Raw genomic sequence first — 19,416 nt, 5'->3', positions numbered from 1 at the left:
CTTCTTTTCTCTTTCTTCTCTCTGCAGCCAATTTCAGGTCTATACAGTAGAAACATTTTGCAGATTTCTTTTGTTCTTTTTTCATGCCTCTTCCCTTTTTTCCACCTCTTCATGTGATGTCTCCCTTCTCAGAATCGCCTCCCCTGTCTTCATCTGTAGGCAGCTGACAGCTTCTTTCACTTCTCTTTGTCATTTTCTCCCCTCTCTCTCTCTCTTTCTCTCACTCTCACCGTCTCCCTAGCTCTCTTTTTCATCTGCCCCCCCCCCCCCCCCCCCCAATCTGCTTTCGCTTTTGTTTGCCTAGCCCCTATCCCGTCCCAACTTAAAGATGAGGAATGTGGTGTGACCCTGACCTTCATCGGCCCTGTAACCACCTCCGACCCCTTCAGGTGACCTTCGGTCACTGTTTTGACAGCTTGATTAATTACCCAGTGTTATGATTTATGAGAAAAGCTGTATGTAAAAATAATAGACAACAGGTGGTCTTAAAAAAAAAAGTAGAATTGAAAGGGCTTCTAGTAAGGATTGTGGCGGTGGTGGGGTTGAGGGTGGTCTGTGTGTGAGAAAGCTCTGAGGAGAAAGGGGATTTTTTTGATTTTCTATAGTTAATTGCTTTCAACCGCTTCTGAAGGTTGCGTCAGGTTAATGTACGGTTTACTTTGTTACCACAGCATGTATATCTCCGTGTGTATTTGGCTGTGTGGTGAGAGGATGACGGGGATCGCGTAGCTCCATGTGTGTGCTGTGAAGCATAAACCCTGCCATGTGGTAATGACACCATGGAAAATGTGCTGGAACAGAGATATAGATGCATACACACACACGCACACTCACAGATATGCTATATTCTCTGCAACCGCTTTTCTAGGTTACATGCTGTGAAAATAAGCAGAGTAAATGGCAGGACAGGCCAGCCATGGTGTTTACCCTTCACACTTCAAATACAGCTTGTGATTGGCTGTAGCGACCTCCCGTGACTCCTGGACCTGTGGTGCAGCTCCACTTAGAGAGAGGTCAGACTTTTGAGCGGTTGGAGTGTGTCACTATAGTTGTGGGTCCGTGTGCTAATACTGTGGCCTTTATTGCTGATGGGTACCCTGTTATAATCCACGGCGTACAATATCACCGCAAATAGAAATGAATATTTTACACATATAGAATTGAAAATTTAATCCCACAAAAGGTCACACTTAACATGAAATATCTAACACCGCTCACATAGCAACATCGCCAGGACCTCCAGTTCTCTCTGCAGCTCTTCTTTGGCCTTTTACTAGATCACAGTAAAAGTCCAGGGGTGTCGGGAATGTTCTCTGACCTTTGACCCACCAAGATCATAGTGGTTGTGTGATGTTCAGTGAGATTGCTATTAGTAAGTCTCACACTGCTGATTATTGGTATGTGACACCTAGTGAAGGACTCTTACACATTTTATCAAAACCGCTGATCAGTCAAAATCTGAATTCAGGGTAGAATATTTTGCTGTTACATGATTTGCAGGTGACCCTGATAAGGATAAAGGGGAAGAATATAGTTTGATGGATGATTTGCATGTGTTTGTGTAAAGGCTGTGTGCCTAGGTCTGTGCATGCGCATGCGTGCATACATGTGTTACATGTGTCTAAAATGTTTAGATCTGTCCTGCCATTGACCCCAGCTGGCTCAGTCTGTACATATGGCCATGCGTCTCGCACCCACTGCGTGTGTGTTCATGTATCAAGTACCTGTCCAGATGGTAAAGTAGAAACATTCACTGACAGTGCGTGTCTTTTGGAATTCACATGGCTGGGGAATTTCTTTACTTTAGTTAAACTGAAAGACAGAAATTGATGTTTCATTGTAATCGCAGATTGTTGGGGTTGTTTTTTGTACTTTTTATAAGCATCAGGATTATAAACATCTCTGTTTAATTTGTCATTACATTCTTTTCTTTCTCAGCCTGTTGAACTCAAGCTTTGGCTTTCTTCTTTTTATTGTTAGTGGCCTTCAGGACAATAACTTCAGGGTTGCTCCAGGGACACTTCCACTCCTCCTGTCTTCTGTTTTTGTAGCCTCACAGCTCTTCCCGCTATCCTCACCTCTCCCCCTGATTTATACATTAAATAGTTAGGTGGGTGGAAAGGGAGGCACCTATCATTCCATGATCTATATCTCTCTGTGCCCTCATTAAAAATACATGTGTATGCTTAGGGGAGACAATATAGAATATATAAATCAAAATGCTAACAGCATCAGAGTAAGCCTGCTGTATTTATTTCCCCATAGCTTTCCCTCTGCGGGTTGAGGACTCTTCCTGCTTACTGTATTTCCTTTTCAGTGGCAAACACATGTGTGTTGGTCTAATCTTAACAGATTCTGGAAATATTAATTTCTGTTGCAGCTGGCTTAACATTTAAAGTAGCAGAGATTGCAAAAACTCTTTTCGTTATTATAGATTATATTTTCATTGTCAAGTAAACAAATAAACCAAAATTAAATCAAACTTTTCAAAAGCATAGTCATTATCACATCTAGTGAGATGATTCTTCTCAGTCTCGGTGAATTTACATGCTATCAGTGTCTTGACCAATGGCGTGCTCTTCTTTAAAGAAAGAAGAAGAAAAAAAAGGGAAAAAGTTGACAAATGACTTGTGTAACATTTACTTGCACAATCGATAGCTCTGACAATTTCCACCTGGACGGTGATTAATGCTACATCCACCCCCAATCTAGCAACCCCCACCCCCAACTCTACACCTCCTTCTGCGTGTCGTGCTGAGAGCAGATGAAGCAGGCCTCTGAAATCTGTGTGTGTGTGTTTTATGTGTCAGAGTTTCTGCCTAGCCATTCCGATGTTTGATCAACCATTGAGCATGGATATTGGCTGGATAAATTCAGATTGAGTGTGGTAAATAACCGACACATAAACCAGCTTTTCAGCGAGTGAGTTACCCAACAGTTTCTGCGTGTTTTTATATCTACTCTTTCACAAAGGTGCTGAAAATAGTCGGGTCGGGAGGAACGAGACAGGAAGAGTGAAACGGAGAGAAAGAAATGTAAATTGGAGCATAAAAAGAAGCAAAGGCATGAGGGATCAGAAGCTGCACTATTCTCTTCACTTCCTCCACCCCACTGCTCCACTTTGAACTCATTTATAAATATTCAACTCCACATATAAACAATATCCAAATGAACCCAGACATCCAAGCCAAGGTTAAAAACCCTGCTGCTTATTACAGACACAACTACTTGACTAGCTCAAAAGGTTAGCTTCTTATTCTGACCTAAACTATTTGTGCTCATTAAGATCAAGAAAAAGATAATCATTACCACAGACTTATTTACTTTGGCTGAATTAGTGTACGACTACATTAGCAGAAGCGAGTCTTTGAACTTGAAGTGAAAAGTTGAATTTAGGGAAACTTAATTAAATGTGTACTCTTTTTATGAGAGGAGAAACCCATGCAGTAGGTGATTTGTTCAAAATTAACTCGGGAGGGCAGATGGTGAGATGAAGCTCCAGTTTGTCTTACTTTTTCTGTACACATTTATGTGTGCTGTTCACTTGATTTCTTAAACATGCAAGGATGTGGGCTTAAACAGATGATCTAAGAAGAAGCAAGTCAAACACTAAATCATATTTATTTCTTGTAATTTAGGTAACTTTAGGTCAATGACATCTTGACAACCTGTGACACAATTTTTTTACTACCGTTCTGCTTGGCCTTTTTTAGAAAGACCCTATAAAATAATATTTAAGGACATTAGGTCTCCCTAGCAAACGCTTACATGACGGTCTGGTTATCTCGTCTAATCAAGAGTTTGATTGATTTCGGCTGACAAGCTGATGACAATCCCGTCTCATCCCCTCTCACATCCCCTCTAAGATCCACATGTTTTCATAGCCCCTGTGGTACAGTAAGTACTCTCCCACCCTTCTGTTCTCAGAAAAAAAACTATAGCTGTGTGATTTGTGGGTATGGGGAGGGGTGGGCTGGGGGTCTCAGACGGGTGCTGTGTTAAATGAGAAAGGGGCACCGTGACTTAATCTGACAGTACTGTGCGAAGTGTGTGGTATCTCGACCTCAGGGAGAGGGGGAGTGGGAAAAGCGAGATAGAAAAAAAACGAGGGGATCCAATGGATAAAGAGGCCCTGCATGCAAAGCTTGTGCACGTAGAGACTGAGACAGACAAGGTCACGCAGAGCAGGGTGGCCCTGACAGAGAGGTAGAGCAAACGACTGCGTACTTGTTATTACCATCTCGCTCAGCTGCTGTGTACCTCTTCATTGAGAAACTGTTCATTTTTCTCTGTCTTCATCCTTCCAAAAAGCTGTTTTTTCATGTGTTTGTCAGCCACTCCAGCCGCTAGTAAGTGAAATGTGGACGGATTGTGATACCAAAGCTTTGCTTATGCTTATTTTCCAACTTATCCTTTCACCTCAGTCAGCCTGTTACACTCAAACCTGACTGTGGCCTGCAGTCATCCCTCCCCTTGTTCTCATCTTATTGGGTATGCCACGCTGGTTGACCCTTTCCCTCTTGTCAGTCAAGCCACAGTAGCGAATCGGGGGGCTGCATATTGCTGGGACAAGGAAGTGGAGAGAAGGCTGTTGAGCCACTTGATTGTAAGAGCCCTGATCCTAACAGCCACCTGACAGAAAACTAATAATGTAAGCTGCCTAAGGGCCAATTTCGCTGGACACCATAGATTGCAGACTGATTCTTGAGATGTAAATTGCATGCACATGCACACATCAGTGCATTAATATACAAGTGCAACAGGAAGAAGAACATTTATTTGCTCCTGTTCACCAAACAATACACCTACAACACATAGACCCTCCAATTCACACAACCATACCATCCACTTTCCCTCACTGCATGCACCCATGACCGCTATCAGCCATGCTTTGTACCTGTCAAGTGCTGTCCTTTTCCTTGTGCCCAGAGCCCCTGCTCACTACATGAGAGCTCTCACATCAAAGCTTCGTGGAGCCCCACACGCACAGATGAAACACCCTCTCATTCCAGCCGCCTCTGTCCCCGCTCCTGCACATTAGACACATTTCATTTCATTACAACGCCACTGGAAAAATAGAGGTGCCGCTGTCTTAAAGGGACACCTTATTTACTCTCACTCGCGCTCGCCCACATGTCGACACGCACGCACGCAAACAAACACTATCCACTTTCTTTTTAAATAATGTGACTAGAGGGAAAGAGTGGACAGGAGGCACAACTATTTTTCTATAGAGGCATCATAAGATGCTATTGGATAATATTTCATCAGAAATTACCATCACATCCTCTACACACACACACACACACACACACACACACACATATATATATGATAAATGTATTGATTTTACTTTTATATTATTATTACTTATTCTTAATACCTTGCACACGAAACTGAGGTTTTTTTTGCATTTAAAGCAGTTTACATGCTTTGTTTGATGAGATGATGGAGGTTTCATCATGATGATGAGTCGAGCCCTGGTTTCCGTAGCAGCGGCAGCCTTTGTTGTGCTATCTGGTGTGGGACAGGCCGACAAAGGAGAGCTAAGGAGCATCCAGAGCGAGGTGATGAGGTCGGGGTGCCCCCCCTCTCACAGGGGTCGGGGTGATCCTCTTGACCGCTGGCCCCAGGGCAGGGGCTCAGTGTGGTGGTGGCACAGGGGCACCTGCGGGGCATGGGAAGAGACTTAGGCTGCATACTACAGCAGAAAGGCAAGACTGACCGAATTCTAGAGGAGCGTACGAGTCTCTGTCTGTTTTCTTCGAGACAGAGTGTGCTCGTGTAGGACAAAGGGAGTGACCTAGTGTTAGCAATGTGTGTGAGAGAGATTTAGTGATAAAAAGGCAGGGTGACCCAAGGTTTGGCAATGTGCATTTGTGTAAGATTCACACTTTGACAGCACATCACAATACAAAGATCAGTTTTTCCACGGCCGGGTGTTGTGTGAATGATGGGGAGTAGTTGGACTTAGCGGTAGCTAAGAAGCTGCGAAAAGACAGAAAGACATATCTCCATATATTTGGTTTTCACAAAAAAAAAAAGCTGCACACAATTTGGATGATAAACAGCTTTTTATGAAAAACGAATCCTGTGATACGTGAGGACATCATTGATACTCTGCTTTTTAATTTGAATACCCTATTTTTCTAACAAAACATGTATTTTCTAGGGAAGTGAATTTAGTATATCCAGTCATAGGGTCACAGTAATTAGTTGTATGTGGAAGTTAAAGAAAGAAAAGAAGTAGAATCAAACCTAAAATGAATTCTATTAAAGTAAAATAAGCACAAAAAAATCTACTTGTCCTCTCCACCCGCAGAGCTCAGAGTCATATATTTTGTTGATGGAGACAACAATAAGAGGAGGAAATGACTGGACAGGGAAAGCACTGTTGCCCTGACATCAAAGCAGACCTCTTAGTGTTCAAATGAATGATGGTTTCCGACATAGAGGTGAACTTGGCGGCCCAGCTCCTCCAGACTAAGAACGCCAACGACACTGGTCGCCTTTACAGCAATGTTCTTCTGGGTGACTGGCCAACTGAAAGGGGTTAGTAATGTTAGGTTGGGTAGGTGTTGTTACCTCTCCAAAGCAAAGGCTACAGGGCACTCGGGGTTACCATAAGGACACTAAAGGCTCAGAACTGGGCTACTTGAGGTTGACATTTGTGTGTTTAAGTCTGGGGGGCATTATTGACCAGTAAGAGTTGGGGTAAGAGCACTGAAGACTAAAAAGGGTTATAAGCCATAGGGCTACCATTAGAACACGTGCACCACTGTTGCTAAACCATTAACTTTTGGCCTTGTGAACTGGGATTTAGGTAAGAGAAAAATGGGCAGCCCCATTGGACTCATGCTGTTTTATACACTTCAAATGTTATATATATCTTTCAGTCTAGATTTGTATTCTTCTCCTTCAGCCTTGTTATACTTTATAAGAGACACCTGTTAACCATCATCCAGTCTAATCCAATAACACTGCCATAAATTTTAAAGTTTACAGAGCTTGCACATTCTCGGTTGTATTTTAAAGATGATAATATGATGAAGATTGATCGTTTTATTCCATGTATATTGTTCAGATTGTATTAGGTGAGTTTGATGTACTGCAGTGTATTACCCTGAAAATTGTTCATAATATAATTAGTATTAGTTTTTAGTAATGAAATTGCTCCCTTAGGCTGAACTGGTCTTGTCAGTTATTTTATCAGACTACCACCAGTGGGCAGTGGCACAAAGCTGGTGTCTATCGGCCTAGAGTACATCTCTCTGCTTCTCCTTCCTTCTCTGTCTATTTCGGTCTTATCCTTTTATAATCCATCTGTATATCTCTCTGTCTTCACTGCTCTCTTTTAGCCTCACCGGCTTCTGTTGTTTTTTTCATCTGGTAATTAATCTGCTTGAATGTTCTGGTCTGTCTAAACTTCTTGCGTGCAGATGTCTCTGTGATGTCTGAAGCCTAAATTTAATCTTGCTAATAGAAACTCATTTATTACCTCTTAAACTTTACTCATGCTGTACATGCATATACGCACACATAGAAAGTGATTAATTACAGATTTGGAAGCATCATCTATATATTTTTTTAATATAAACCACTTCCTACATTAATGTCAGACTTGTTATGCCTTGTAGTAAAAAGCAAAACTGAACTGAAGTTTGTACCGTAGAAGAAAATTTATGTTTAGCACAAATTAAATTTTCTAAATATATTTATTGTGGTGTTTAAATTGTAAAAGCTAATAAGTTAAAAAATGTATATACATAATATATAATAATTAATTATTTAATAATGTCTGGCTTTCTCAACACAATGTTTTTTTCTATTAAAAATATGTATAGAAGAGAAGAACCTTTGAATTTGAATAAGAGTGAGCGTAAGATAAATTTTAATAATCAGAAGACGTGAGAAAGTGTCAGTCGCCATTGTCAACACATGGTAAGTGCTAAGGGAAAGGGTGTGTGGCAGGTTTGATGTCAATATGCACAGGAGGGACACACGCATGCTGCGTCAACAAAAGACATGCACATTGCAATAACACTTATTAAGGAATAGACGACATGTCGCTGTGAGGAGGCAGTGTGTGTGTCGGCGATTTGTGGGGAAGCCCGGTGAAGTTGCCTCTCTTAGAACTCCTAAAGGTCTTTTTGTCACACACATATCTTTCGTGTCCCACAGTTTAGTGTTCATGTCTGTATTGGTGTGGAGTTAGAACGTCCTGCACCCATAAGTTTAAGCCTTGGGGGGTGTGTGCGTGCGTGTGTGTGTGTGTGTGTGTATATGTGTGTGTTCACAATGGGGGTTGTGTGTGAAAAGCCAGCCCAAAGTGAAACAGGAATCCATCCATTTCCTGCTTTAGTTTCAGAGTGCTTAGGACAATAAACACAGTTAATTAAAATGGCTTCAAAGTTGAAGAAGTCACTAGGCTACAAAAAAAACTTCCTTTCCTCTACAGTGTGCATATAGCAGCACATCCCTTCTGTTATTCTCTTTTTTAATAATTACATAGGCTCTTTCTTCTCCTTTTCCCAGTCTTTTTAAGCCCTTACTATTGTGGCATTTTATGTAAATCAAATATTTTCTTTTCACGTGAAAACCGTAATTATTTCTTAAGGTTTTTTTCTTAATGCAACTTTTATCTGCGGTGCTGCCTGCAGAAGTTTCAAGTCATATTTACATTTGTAGCTAAGCCTTTCACTGAGTGATGGTAGGATCGATTGGGTCTGATATTAAGTGACACATGGCCTTTGGAGTCACTAAATGCTACTCACTTACTGAAACCACCATCCCTGAATTCCAATCCCCTAGTTACTCCTCAGGCTTGTCCCTGCAGTGACATTCTCTCCTCTATCTCCTTCGCTGCCATTTCTTTCAGTCTGGATTTGCATCTTTTCATCGAGTCATGTCACAATCTGTGTCTTTTAAGTGTCGTGTCGGTATTATTTGCTCATAAAGATCCACTGCTGGGCTCTTTGTTAAAGACTATGAACCACTACCAGACCAAGATTACACAGAAATGTTTGTGAGCTTCTTTTTCTTGTAGTTTACTCTGCATTGTTACATATATATTGCTGTTTACTTACCTAGTCGGTCTGACAAAGGGACTATCCGATTTTTCTCAAGAAAAAAAAGAAAAGAAAAGAAAGAAACATGTTCTAAAAAGCATTAAATTCTCATCACTTTTTAATTCAGTTCATAATTGTATCATGGAGACAAAACAAAACTAAATAACCGAAACACCTCAACATATTGGAAATTAAACTAAGAAAAAAGAGGAAACAAAAATCTGCACCCCTATCACACATATGTTTCTGTATATACACGTCTACAAAGATGCATCTATTTATTGATATATTATAGAAATAAATGCAGATTAAAGGTTATCTCCTATATTTGTATTTCTATTTTTTCTTTTACAAATATTTTATTTTAAAAAGGTTTACGTAAATCGGAAATAGTCAAATACCATATAGTTATAGTGTTAATGGATAAAATATCCAACACTTTTAACACTTTAAGGTAACTATCTCACGATGCTTGTGCCTTGGATTTAACACACAAATGTATGTTTCCTATTTGTTTTAGGAGGGCTATGGCGTGATGGTGCTCAACCCCAATGAGAACTATTTGGAAGTGGAAAAACTGACAAAGTCTCCCCTGCCCTCTCCGACGGAGACCTCCGACGAACCTGCTGAAAAGAGGGAGCGCAAAGACGATAAAGAGGGCAAAAAGAAGAAGGAATTTTATGAGAAATACCGTAACCCACAAAGAGAGACTGAGACAGAACGGATTCCTATACGAGTAAGTCCAAAAAAGGGAACGATGAAGATATGGAGAGAGGAAAGAGAAGAAAGAGAAGGAAGGCAGGAAGGAAGTGTTTGCAGAGCCAGGGCTAGAGGAAAAGATGATAGATGCTGATGAAAAGTAGAAGGTGGAGGTGGACAGAGTGACAGTTCTAGGGTCGTAGGAGGAGGTAGGAGGTAGGAGGCAAGACATAGGTGAGAAAATGGATAGCAGGAATTTGGCTAAGTTTTGAAAGACAAATGTGGCAAGGGGGAGCGGGGAGGAGGAAGCTAGCTAAGGAAGTGAGGGAAGGATATGTTAGGTAACAAGGGATGAAGGGAGGATGGAAGGCAGAGGGAGAAAGAGAGGCTCTTGTGTGGTCAGCCTGTGTGTGAAGAGGTTGGCTGTTCTCCAGTCGCCTCTCAGTGAGCAAGTGTTAACCACATGGCTACCTCCCTTTCTCCTTCTTCCTCCCCCTCTTCCCCTCACTTTTTTTCCCCCTCTCAGATGGTGGGCTGGTCAGTGCAGCTCTGGCCCTTCACTCTTGTTGACCGCTGGGATTATTATCTCCCTAACACACACTGTGCAAACACACTGCAACATTCTTATCGTGCAACACTGACTGTGCACCCCTTAATCATACACATACGCATATGCATACACATACAAATACACATAAACACACACATGCTCATATGCAGCACTCGAGGCGCCTAGCTTGGCCAGTTTACCTTGTGGTCAAACAAAGGAAGTGACCCATAGCATAAAGCTTCTGATGTCTTGTGTTTGACCCCTGCCGACAAATTTAATATTCATTGGCCACTTGAACAGGGTCCAGCCCAATTATCTTTTTCTTTTTTTTAATTTGTCATTGCGTAAAATCTTAAAAATTAAGGTCATGCTCCATGGCTGGGTCTCATATAGGCAAAGCGCCCTCAATGATTATATGAGTCTTCATTTGGTTGATGGCAGTAGCATCGCAGCAATGGATGTACATTTGTGTATGTGGGTGGTGTTTGTACATGTGTGTAAGTGTATGTGCATGTGTCTGCGTGTGAAAGACGTCACTCTCTGGTGTCTGACAAGAGTTAGGGCGGGCGGTGTGTGAGCTGTCATCACGGGCTTTTTTTTCTCACCCCGCACCCTTCCAGCAGTACCTTTATACACGCTCTAATAAGGTATAATTAGCTGCTGTCCTCTCTTACTCTATCAGACTTTGCATGTGTGCTGCTTTCCTCATCATACAAGCGGTGAACTCACTCACTGACATGAAGATCTTTGTAAATGATCCATCGTGTCATTTCTAATAATGGTGCCAAACAAACCCGCATCTACTGTCAGCTCTATATTGATTTATTTTATAGCTGTATACCACGTGTATCTGCTGAGGCTTGAATGATTTTCATATCATGAACTGATCTCTTGCTTTCGCCATTTCAATTTTTTTTTGTATCTACTTGTATGTATCTTCTTTTTCTGTTGTCATCCTCTTGCCTGAGATCTTTACCGCTAAGTAATGTTAGCAGAGTTAGATCAAAACTACACTCCCAACTTAGTTTTCCTTTTACTACAAGTAAGCTGCAGTATTATTTCTGTGTCCTTATATTCAGCTTTGCTTGCTTACCCAGTGACGAATGCTGGCCACAGTCAGACATATTGAGGGGAGGCAGTATGAAGCAGTGGACAGTCTTCACATTCCCCATCCCAACAAGATGAAAGCAAGGACAGACGACATAATTAATGACTGGAAAAAGGAAAAGAAAACCTTCCATTTAAACCAAGCACAATGTTGACTTCCTTTTTTATTCAACTATTAAACTTTCGGCAACTGAAGTATACTGCTAATTGATTTAGCACTTCACAAAACAATATCATACTCACTCACTCACCTTAGATTTTGCTGCTAAATATACTTGTCTTTGCACGATTAACGAGCGAGCAGTTAGGATCTGTGTTGGTGCCTCTTGAATTTTGACCTTTGACCCAGAAGTGAGCAGGATGTTAGCGTGTATGACCTCGCCTTTATTGTCCACCCCCTCCCTTTCGCCGCATCACTACTCCACTGCTCATCCTCTATCCGTCCAAGAGCAAGCTGTCACATGCACACATGGAGATATGTAAAGGCTCACACATACCAGCAGACAAAAGAGTAAAGAAGGTGGAAAGAGAACTGATAGCGTGTTTGTGTGCGCTTGTGTGCGCTTTTTTCCTTCAACTCTGTTGGTCAAGGTGGGTGGTGGATCAAATCAAACCTCTTTAACAGGGTTGTTTTCATCTTTTTTTATACAGCACCCACCCAAGACACACTCACTCACCAACCTTTGTATTCGCTACACCTCACAGTCTTACTCCCGCTGGGCTGGCAGACCACCTGCACACAGCCATTCAGAAAGACACATATTCAAACTATAAACCTCTAGTCCTGGCAATATCATGACACCCAACAAGACAGAAGAAGCATCTTAAGCTTAAAATAACACCTGTCTTCCTCTGAGTTTATATTTGTGACGCTTCTGAAATTACAGTTTATCATCTCTTTTTTTCCTTCCAGTTGACTCACAAAGATTGACAGATACACACAAATACACAGCAGCCCACTGATAGAGTTGAGTTGATTAATACGCTTCCTTACACACATTGGTAAGCTCTTAACTGCTTTTAGGATTCTTACTTTTTAGCCTTGGGTTCATAGTGTGCAACCTCTCAACCTTATCTAATCCTTCTCTTCTCTGCTCCTCTAGATCACACACCAATGGGCCATGTTTAGGGGGATATTGGTAGAGGAGAAAGAAAAAGAGAGAGGGCACAGGGAGGCATGGAGGGATAGAAAGTCTGATCGGAGGGATGCTGATGAGGATACTGGAGGGGAAGCAGGTGGGGGGTACTTTTTTAGCACTTAACCATATAGAAGTTTGGGAGTTCACTTTACTCTGAATTTTAGCAGTAATCCAGTTAGCTATTTTCTGTCAGCCAAGCGGAGGAATGGCAGGAACAAAAGGCACATTCATGGGCTTAAGAAGCTTCCAAAGAGTTCACCCAAGGCTGGCTGGCTGGGATTAGGCCAGCAGGCCCTGGAAAGAAGAAGGGGAAAAAAGAGCAAAGAGGACAAAAAACAGAGCTTCGCCTTTCTTTAAGCACCACTTATTTTTATAAATGACTTGAATGCTTTTCCTTCTTTCTGTTTTCGTGTTTTTATGTTTCTCCTTTCAACGCTGTACATTTCTTAAATATTGAGAAAGAGAGGGAAAAAGAGAGGCCCTCACTCCAAGAGGAATTTAGGGTTTCAGATTGAGGCTATCCGTTCTTTTCCTTTACTTTTGCTATATGAGATTCACTCCAACCTCAGTTGTCACCATGATATCTTTGTGCTCTTCTCTAATATTTTTCACTCGATTTAGACATGCCATAGTGGCAACTGGAGGTTTGTTTGTTTTTTTAGTAAAATTTTTATCTTTAATTTTTTGGTGATATATTTTACATAACCTAGGGGTCTTCTACTACTGATCTTTTTGGATGCACGTAGTGTGTTGTGTATGTCGGTACATTTACTTTTTAGGGTTTGCTTCTGAAGGCCCATTATTTCCAGTTGTAGCTGTCCACACCAATCAGCTGAGGTCATTGTTTGTATCTAGGAGCTTAATTAATGAATTGCAATATATGCTACTGTAATAGCTGGCATAGCTCAAAACATTTAAAAACAAAGAAATATTCTATTTTGAGTGATGCATTGTGATAATATCATATGGTGGGATGTCTGGTGATTCCCGCCTCTAATTTTATGCCTTAATACAATTTAGTTAGGTTATATAAAAATTACACTTTACAGAGTTGTCACATGTTTATTTCAGTTGTAAAGTTGGATGATTTGCGCATTGAAGTCTATGGGGTTAGACTTGTTTTAGGAGCCAGTGGTTTTGAACTGAAGTTTTGGCATTTTGGTTGGCTCCCTTCTTTAGCTCAGGAAGTTGCTGTTCGTGCTGTACTACAAATTCTCTAAGGTACATGCACGCAGATCTACACACAAACACACCAAAACTCGATCATAAACATTAAGACGTGAACACGTAAGTGCACAGTCTGACATTTGTATTGCGACACGGTACTACCATGTTTGTCTGTGGATTTTTGCTCTTTGTCACCTTCACCTATTTGCCCCATTTTGTGGTCCACAAGCAGTCATACAGACATAGTTTACCTGACCTTTGATCTGTAGCCTTGCCAAGAAGTGAGGCTCAGCATTTCTAAGGACAGGTAGGGACTTGATTAACCTCTGAACCTAGTCAGAGGAGAGGTCAATGACCCGGGCAAGAGGGCAGCTCGCAAGCTTGCTGCAGAGAGCAAATTGGCTGGATGCCACTTTTGCATTTGGGTGTGTATGTCCGTGTAAATGTGGCAGTGAAGGAGCTTTGATGTGTGTGCTTGTGTATCTGTTTTTATGAGCCAAGTCTTTTAGGTATGCTGCGTGTGGCATTTTTAACTTTAATTTAATTTTATATTAGAGTTGTTTACGTCAGTTTAGCTTTAACTTCTCAAAGTTTTAAAAGGGAAGGTCTGTTGGATTCAGTGCTGTTGGTGTGTTTGTGTGTGTGTGTGCAATTCTGAGCACACTTATTTAGTACACAGCATATGTGCATGCATGCATACCTGTGTGTTTGTGAGTTCGCTTGGGGCAGAACAAGTGTAGCTGGTCTCAGATCCCTGCTCCCAATCTTCTCCTCAGGTCAACCATCAAACACATCCATCCTGCCCTCGCTCACACCTCCCCACCCACTGAGCTCCCTGTCTCTGTTTCTTTCCCTCTTTGCACACAACCCTGTTGTGGATACTGGCTGACCCGAATGAAGATATAGTCAGACACACACGCTCATATACGCACACACACACAGCACCTCAGGGTCATCCTGGAACAAACACAGCCTTGTCTGCCTGCCCGCTTTCCTTTGCCTTATGTCAATTAATGACTCGCAGTAATTTCACCTGACAATCCTGGCGGCAGCACGAGGCTAGCCAAGATGTCACAGTGATGACCTTTCTGGCCCGCAGACGCTCTTTTCTAATAAAGAATCTCACAAACCCACAGCAACTTCCTTTGTACTTTGTTAATGAGTTATTGATTTGAAACAATGCCCTGGCAAATATTGTCAGAGCAGACTGACCCTACCAAGGTCATGCTATTTTATTGTATACAGTCTCTGCACGCTAATCCGAACGTGGGATGACATGTACGCCGTAGTTTTGCTCCTTTCTCTGGCATCCCCCTCTCTCTTTCTCTCTCTCTGACTCTTTCTTTTCCCCCTTACACTGTATATCCCCTCATTGCAAAGTCAAGTAACACACCTACACATATATTTCTCTGTCTGTCTTTCTCTCTCTTCCCCACCCTTGTTAGTCTTGCACATGTTTTTCACCTCATTCTCCCTTTTCTCCGTCTCTTTCTCGCATCATTATATTCCCAACTCTCCATAGGTAGTATACCTGCTAATTACCTACAATGCCACAGTCATTATTTTCCCATCTCTGCCGCTAATTTGCTCCATACCTTCTTTTCCCCCCACTCTAGCAGACCCATCAGCTCCCAGACAGCTTCCAGCTCGCCTGAGCTCCCTGTCTGCCTTTAAAGAGAGAAAAGAATGAAACAAATACAGGAGGGGAAGAAAAAACAGGAAAACGATGGCAAAGGACTGCACGTCCCAGACATTGATTAGAATGCAATTGCAAACAGGTGTCGTAGAGGTCCGCTATTTAATTGTGTGCGCAGAGACATGTACAGAATCATGCACGCAGTCATTCACAAACAAACACAAACTAACTGATTCTAATAACCTCTTTGCTAATACCAAACATGTAATTACCTACATTGCTTATTTAATATTTAGTCATTAGCCCAAATGAAAACAATCCTGTTCTGCACTGAGCTGGACATATTAAAGACTGTAATGACTAGGGCTGCAGGTTGGTTTACTCAGTGTGTGGCCTGAGAGCATGAGGGGACTGAGAGACTTGAGAGATTGGTCAGCCAGTCTTTACTGTGTTTCTGCTTGTCAGTGAGAGAGCAAAAGTGAGTACGAGAGTCCTGTGTAATTTCACTAATTTGTTTTTTCTTCTTCCTTTGCAGAAAGACATTGTTGTGTGACCTGTGCATTCTGTTGCGTTTAAAGAATTCTTCAGCTTTCTCTGTGCTCTCTTTCCCTATACTTTTTTTTTGGACTGGAACCGTATCTGCCCAAGCAAAAGAGTCTAAACCCAATGAAGTTGTTTAGAGATCCCCGTGACACTGTCCTGACACTTCTGGCTTCCGCTGAAAGGTTTCTGAGTGCAAAAAGTAGAATGGCTCTTATCCACTAGATCCCTTCCAGCCGACACTGCTCACCGTCTTCCACCTTGAAATTTCAGCTTCCTCAGACATCCGCTATCTTTTTGGACGACTGGAGAGGAGGAGCAGAAGGGAGGAGCAGGGAGGTCTGCAGTGGTTGTTTGTCAGAGTGTGTTGATGTTGTTAGATTCATTGTTTCCTGTGTTGGTCAGACACTGGGTTTGTGTTGGCGTTGAGGCTGTTATTCTGGCTGCAGTGCACTCCTCTTTTCTGCTCTCCTCTCCCTGCTTCTCATTACATTGAATAAACACAGGGCAAGTACTGGACCGGACAAACTTTTGAAGAAACCGGTGTGTGCCTACGCGAGTTTCAATCTGTGTGAATGTACTGGAGCATGCCTGTTTGTGTGTGTTTGTGGTACATGTGTGTGTTGTGTGCACACTCTTGGGTGCCTGCAATTAAGTATGGCTTTTGACTGGAGAGTAAGTCTTTATTGTGTAAGTAATGGAAAGAGCTAAATTGAACAATTTCTTGAAACTAGACAATTGGAAGGCACACTTTCAACAAAGGGCTAACAGTTGGAACCACTTATGGACTGAAAGTGGGATAGATCTTCATGCATAATGTTACTCTAATTTATTACTCGAAATCAGTGTTCTGCTGATTGCATAGCAGGATCTTGGCTAAAACCACATTTTGTTTCGCTGACTCATTGAAGTCATTTGTATTTTTTTAACGTGTGTGAATAGTTTGCACACAGTATGTTTTAAGCATGGAGTTCCCTAAATGTTTCTCAAAGTCTTTGCTGTGTCACTACCTACATTGCACTTTATTCACATGATTGATGTAGGTGCATTTGGATGAATGTTGGTGTGGTTAAAGGTTTGTAATTTCCAAGTTTGAAGCTGGAAGTACATGTCAAACTCTTCTCACTGAGTAATTCTGCTAGACACACAATTGTACTCCTGTTATGTATCTCTCTCTCACTCCCTTTCTCACTCTCTATAACTTTCTGATAAAAAGCTGTCTTTCAGCATCTGGAGACTGTTTTGTCCTGGGTGTCTAGAGTTCGGATTTGTACTTTATATTCACTGAGGGGACAGTATGGATTCCTATATATGTGGTAAACACATAGTACACACTCTCAAATGTCCCTTGACAGCTATGGTTGAAGTGTGCTGGCAACAGGTGTGCAGTGGGGAGGCTGTTCTGACAGTACTGGCAGATGCACACAGATATACGAATGCGCACACATACACACACTCAAAGGCAGAGGAAAAAAATCTCTGGAAAATAAATAAACTAAGATACTGTGTGAGAGCTGGTGACGGGAAGCTAGTCTCACAGGGCAGCAGACTCCACTGCAGCAAATTAACTCTAGGAGATAATTGCAACAATATGCAAATGTTGTTTAGATAATTCAATACAATGTCATGTCAGGTAGTCAGTCACAGTTGCCTGATACTAAGGCAAAGACTGTATGTGCAAATTTGTGTGCGTGAGGTTAGGTGAAGGAGTCAGGAACACACCACCGCATGTTAAATCCTGCAGTGTTTTCCAAAATTATGAGTCATAGTATGGGAACAAATAAAGACATTTATCTTGTCCTCACATGGGCAAAAAACTAATATCGTGTCAGTTTTACTCATAGCCAGGTTTTTCCCCATTGATAACAGCACTTTTGGACTTGTATAGGCGTTGGTATGTGTGCTACATAGAACAGCAAGCCATGTCTAATGTCTCTATGTCAGTGAACCTTGGGTGGAGAACTGATAAAATAGGAGACAAATGAGTGTGAAGAAGAACAGGTGGCATCAGTGAAGGAGAAAAGAAGGTAGAAGGGAAGGGAAGAGTGAAAAAAGGAGGCAGGCTAATAAAATGGGCTTCATAGATGAAGGGCGACATGGAGGAGAAGAGAAGAGGGAGACTTCAAAGGGCTTTGATGTCACAGCCTTTCAGACAGACAACTCTTCTTCAGCCAGCCGCCGCGTACATGCCGGAGACCACATACACATGAATGCGCGAAAAGTAAAGGCATAGCCCTGATGGCAGAAGGGCAGGGCAGAGCGAAGTTGCCGGCTCTTGCATCACGCTCTGTGAATGGAGGTTGGTGCTGACACTACAACCCCCCTCATGCTAATCTAGCGCAAACACAAACACTCTGACAGGTTAATTTACCTCTAGACAAACACGGCAACAAAAACATACATCAGCACATCATCAAATACTACAACCGCACACAGACTTGCACACACTGATGCACGTGAGTGAAACCATTGAATCAAATCACAAGCTCGATTACTTTGTACTAAAACTAAACTTTAAACCACATCTTTGTCGGCAGTGTGCGCGTGTATGAGTTGTGCGTTGAGCACATTCTTCTCAGTTACCACCTTGAATATTGAAGTAATTATCTGTCTGACATAATACAGTGTCCTCACACAATGAAAGCAGAATTGCGTTAAGTAAAAGGATGGTCTCTTAAGATATCTCCTCTGTCCTTTACCATAAAATTGCTAATTACTTTTTTGAGTTTGATTGAACAGTTTGACTCTCAATTAACAGATGTGGATTTCTTCTCCAACAAGCCGTGTGTTTGTTTACTTTAGGATATTATTTCTGTATGCATAAGCGTGCCAATTAAGAGAAGTATGCGTGTAAATAATCAGGTTTGCGTTTCATATGGCTACAGTTTCTCGTGTTGTTGAATCGCAGGATACAGGTGTCTTCAGTTAACACAGTTTCATGTGCAGTGTAACCTCTTGTGCGAATGCGCTGTTGATTTTTGTTGTGAACCAGACAGCCTGATAGAAAATCAAAGTCTGGAATCAATGTCACAAGTTCATTAATGGTTGCCCTTTTCGCAGCTGTACACTTGCTATTGTTCTTTCCAGTCCCAGATAAGCACTTACGTCTCAGGTTAATTAAACATGTCTTCTGGTTGCGTGTTACTGCACATGTGTGTGCGTGTGTGCGCACAACTGTATACATGCAGATGAGATTGAGAAAAGATGTAGGGGAATTTATTTGTGGTACAGCATTGTGCTTGAGTGTGTGTTTTGTGTGTACGTGCATATGTCTCCTCTCTGTCGTCTTTTTTTTTTTTTTTGACCTTGCCCTGGTGTCTTCCCATTATGCCTCTACTGGTGTTTAGATGGGCCATTGATTCAGCAACGGGGTACAAATTAAGATTTAAATGTTACGTCATCCTGCCTATTGAGTTTTACATTTAGGGCATTTGCAATATGCAAGACTTATTGATCTGTTGAAGTGTGGCTCTTTGTAGAAATCACCTCAGGCTACATCCACTTTTCTTT

At 41.7% G+C, this 19,416-nt stretch overlaps 1 protein-coding gene across 5 annotated transcripts in view; it reads left to right on the top strand.

Annotated features, from left to right (window-relative positions):
• arb2a (ARB2 cotranscriptional regulator A) overlaps positions 1 to 19,416 on the top strand; it is a 164,538-nt gene that overhangs the window by 50,317 nt on the left and 94,805 nt on the right. For all 5 annotated transcript variants that reach the window (XR_014877376.1, XR_014877375.1, XR_014877374.1 and 2 more), the window contains exon 7: positions 9,589 to 9,804. Coding sequence is in view for 2 of the 5 variants with exons in the window: in XM_085181466.1 (XP_085037592.1) it covers positions 9,589 to 9,804 (216 nt within the window). In the remaining 3 variants the exon portion in view is untranslated. The remainder of the gene's footprint in view (positions 1 to 9,588; positions 9,805 to 19,416) is intronic.

Source organism: Neolamprologus multifasciatus, chromosome 12, assembly GCF_963576455.1.
Source record: "Neolamprologus multifasciatus chromosome 12, fNeoMul1.2, whole genome shotgun sequence".
NCBI classification, from domain to species: Eukaryota; Metazoa; Chordata; class Actinopteri; order Cichliformes; family Cichlidae; genus Neolamprologus; species Neolamprologus multifasciatus.
Note: the sequence above shows the minus strand (reverse complement) of the source record. Positions and strands in the feature narration are given on the sequence as shown.